This window comes from Alexandromys fortis, unplaced genomic scaffold, assembly GCF_014885135.2.
Source record: "Alexandromys fortis isolate MF-2015 unplaced genomic scaffold, M_Fortis_MF-2015_v1.1 scaffold_565, whole genome shotgun sequence".
Classification (NCBI taxonomy): Eukaryota; Metazoa; Chordata; class Mammalia; order Rodentia; family Cricetidae; genus Alexandromys; species Alexandromys fortis.
In genome coordinates this window covers 51,189-55,485 of record NW_026068477.1, presented here as the reverse complement: position 1 = coordinate 55,485, position 4,297 = coordinate 51,189, and the positions used below count along the sequence as shown (strand labels likewise).

Genomic DNA, 4,297 nt, shown 5'->3' with positions numbered 1-4,297 from the left:
CATTCTTCCTCCAAAATTTCTAGGTATGGGTAGCTACTCAAATTTACATCAGTTTGTTTCCATACATTTGCATGCATGGTATTATAAAAGATATTAAGCTTAATCTGATAACTCTTTTGGTGTATATAAAATTAGCTAATTGGTATATCAACATGATGATAAAATATAGTTATAGAAGTAGGTAAAACTCCTGACACCAGCATGTATCTGATTTTTCACAGATGCCGCCCTCTGTGTGCAGTGCTGATTGTCTTCCTGGATTCAGAAAATTCTGGCAGGAGGGAATGGCAGCCTGCTGTTTTGATTGCAGCCCCTGCCCACAAAATGAAGTTTCTAATGAGACAAGTGAGTGTTTGCTAATGAGATAAATTCTTCACATCACATAGATCATCTTCTCTCAGTCATACTGAGTTGATCAAATGGAGCAAAACACAATTGAAGAAATAAAATATATTACTTTCCTAAGTTAATTTTTATAGGTCTATGATTATTAAAAAATTCATTTTTAAAAACTTATTATACCATTGTAGTTGCATTTCAATTGTATTTTAATAAATAAAGACTGTCTGAAGATCTAAGAGTAAAACAGTCTCACCAGTCAGCCTTACAGACCATATTATGGTAACACACACCTTTAATCCCAGTAGCCACAATGGCATGCACCATGTTTAATCCTAGTCACTACCCTAGCTGATATAGGAATCAGGGGGTGCATACCTTTAATCCCAGTGCTATATGCCTTTAGTCCGAGCCCTAGAGAGGAAGATGGACTGTTCTCAGACATGGTCTGTTAGTTTTATGTACTTCACATTCGCTTTATTTTTGTATATTGTATACAAATTTTGTATATTGATACCAATTTTGTATATTGATACAAATTTGAGATTAATTTTGTTAAAACATCTTGTACAAGCATTTTGAATCTTGTTCAAGGTATTGTACCTATACAGCTCATTTAACAATATAATGCTAATTTCTAATCCTTGAAAATTAGTATTATCAACTGTTTAGGAATATAGAGCAGACCAATCTACTCCAGAGAAGATAATGGATACTGAAGAAACTCCACATGGAGTTTACTTTCCTTGTTGCAAAGTAAGTCATTGATAGAAAGTAAATTAGCTATAAGCGTTTGGACTCACCAAGATAAGCTACAGACTAAATATTTTTCTTAATATGTCAAATGCAAATTGACTCCATATTGTGGATATATTTCTTCCCTGTATATGTTATATATTGTCATTGTACTTATTGTATATAGTTTTTATATTAATTATAGCCTTTTTATTATTTTTTTTAACAAAAAAGGGAAATGTAGAGTCATTTCAATTGTACTTTAATAAAGACTGTCTGAAGGTATGAGGGTAAAACTGTTTTACTTTTCAGCATTATAGAAGAGATTATGGTAAGAAAAAACACCTTTAATCCCAGTAGCCACCCTGGTTAATATAGAAATTGGGTTTTATGTGCCTTTATCCCAGAGTTGCATGCTTTTAATCACAAACCTAGAATGAAATATAAAATGGGGTAGGAAGATAGCTCTCAGACACAGTCTCTTTCTGAGATTGCCATTTCAGACTGAGGTCAAGGTAAGAGCCAGGGACTGGGTGTTTTGCTTTTTAGATCTTCAGGTTGAACCCCAATTTCTGACCCAGAGTTTTTACTAATCGTGCTTCATACCATGACATACATCTTTGATTCCTTGAAAGTCTGTATTAGCTGGACTTTTCTCAAAGAAACAGTTTTGACAGTCATACAACATAGTGACCGAATTCTACACAAGTGTGGAATGTTCTATAGATGTCTGTTAAGACCATTTGATTAATAACATATGTTAGTTTTCTTATTTCTCTGTTAAGTTTCTATTTGGTTGTCCTGTGCATTGGAGAGAGAGTAGTGTGTGGGGTTTGATGTGTGATTTGAGTTCTAGTAATGTTTCTTTTACATATGTGGGTGCTTTTATATTAGGGGCATAGATATTCAGGATTGAGACTTCATCTTGATGAATTTTTCCTGTTATGAGTATAAAGTGCCCTTCTGCATCTCTTCTGACTGATTTTAGATTGAAATGAATTTTGTTAGATACTAGGATAGTCACACGCACTTGTTTCCTAGGTCTGTTTGATTGGAAAATCTTTTCCCAACCCTTTACTCTGAAATAGTGTTTGTCTTTAATGTTGAGGTGTGTTTCTTGTAAATAGCATAATGTTGGGTCCTGTTTTCATTACCATTCTCTTAACCTGTGACTTTTTACTGGTGAATTGAATCCATTGCTATTAAACGATATTAATGACCAGTGGTTGTGTTGTTGTCTCCTTTTTTTTTTTTTTTGGTGGTAGTGTTTGTGTGTTTCCCCTCTTTGAGTTGTGTTGGTGGAGGGTTGTCAGATGTCTGTGCTATTGTGGGTGTTGTTGGCTTCCTTGGGTTGTGGTTTTCCTTCTAGTACTTTCTGTAAGTACTGGGTTTGTGTATACATATTGTTTAAATCCGTTTTTATCATGGAATATCTTGGTTTCTCCATCGATGGTGAAAGAAAGCTTTGTGGGGTATAGTAGCCTGTGCTTGCATCCATGGTCTGTTAGAGTCTGCAGCACATCTATCCAAGACCTTCTGGCTTTCATGATTTCATTTGAGAAGTCAGGTGTAATTCTGATAGGCTTACCTATTTATGTTACTTGACCTTCTTCCTTTGAAGCTCTTAATATTCTTTCTTTATTCAGTATGTTTTGTGTTTTGATTATTATATGGCAAGGGGATTGATCCAGTCTATTTGGTGATCTCTAAGCTTCCTGTACTTTCATAGGAAAGGCCATTCACAGTGAGACCACTTACTTCCCGTTGCTTATGGATCAAAGACCTAGAATAATCAGCTCCCTCTCCAGCACCATGTCTTCCTCCATGTTTGCATGTCCCAGGATCGTAATAATGGAATTAGCCTCCAAACTATAGGACATCCAGCTAAATGTTATTGAAGTTTAGTGAGCAAAAAAGTGTTTCATGACAGTACAAATTAAGCTGTCCAAACAAAATTATTTGTCCTATCGGGGGTTCTGCTTTTACCTTTATAAACTGCTATTTTCCTATTAGCCACACTGTCTCCTCTAACCAGAGACAGTGCTATGTACTTCTTGACCAAAACCCCTTCCCTCCTCTCTTGTTGACTTACTCCTATTCATTCTCTATCTCTTATCTTTGATTCTTTTTCCCTACCCATTGTCCTCTTGGACAAATCAATCTCCTTTTAGTTGAGAACTTGATCTTAGTATGTTGTGTGCAGACTCCAAGGGTCCCTACAGATTCTGTTTCCTGTTTCGTATATGTCAGTGTGTTCGGGCTGGTGAATTTATACTAGAAAATGTATCACATAACTTGTCATATAGAAGACATGATGTCCATCTATTTCAGGGAAACAATTCATAAAACAGAAAGACATCAAAAATCTCTGTAACCAAGGGATCTGAGATATTAAAATACACTCTGTGCAATACAGTGATTAATCATTTTAATCTCTGTAAACTCACTAGTTTCAGTCAACTCATCATAGCATTTAGAAAGTACTGAAAATATCTGTGTTTTCTAATAATATAGAATAGTATCATCATCACATAGTTAAATAGACAACATATTATTTTATTTCATTTCCCATACATATAATAATAAATATTCTGAAATGAAAGTATTGCTATGCAGCAGGGTCTCTCAGCTACATCATCAGCAAAGATGTAGATATTGCAATGTTTACTCAACACACTGAATCGAAATATTCTGTCAATAAATGGCAGTAGTTGTAGTAATCATGCTTTTCTGTCTCCAGAAGATGTAGATAAATGTGTGAGGTGTCCAGAGGACCAGTATGCCAACAGAGAGAAGAACCAGTGTATTCAAAAAGATGTGGTCTTCCTGAACTACCATGACACCTTAGGGATGGTTCTTACCTTAATGGCCTTGTTCTTCTCTGCATTCACAACTGTGGTTCTTGGGGTCTTTGTGAAGTATCATGACACTCCCATTGTGAAGGCCAACAACCAGAATCTCAGCTACATTTTGCTAATTTCACTCATCTTTTGTTTCCTGTGTCCCTTGCTTTTCATTGGGCATCCCAACTCAGCTACCTGTGTTCTGCAACAAATCACATTTGGTGTTGTATTTACTCTGGCTGTTTCCACTGTGTTGGCCAAAACAGTGACTGTGCTGCTTGCTTTCAAAGTCACAGTCCCTGGAACAAGGATGAGGTATTTTCTGGTTTCTGGTGTTCCCAACTACATCATTGCCATCTGTATGCTCATCCAAATTATTC

At 35.8% G+C, this 4,297-nt stretch overlaps 1 protein-coding gene across 1 annotated transcript in view; it reads left to right on the top strand.

The window, feature by feature from the left end:
• Positions 1-4,297, top strand: part of LOC126495767 (vomeronasal type-2 receptor 116-like) — a 43,249-nt gene that overhangs the window by 37,494 nt on the left and 1,458 nt on the right. Inside the window, exons 5-6 of the mRNA XM_050133365.1 lie at positions 222-345; positions 3,818-4,290. Of these exons, the coding sequence (XP_049989322.1) occupies positions 222-345; positions 3,818-4,290 (597 nt within the window). The remainder of the gene's footprint in view (positions 1-221; positions 346-3,817; positions 4,291-4,297) is intronic.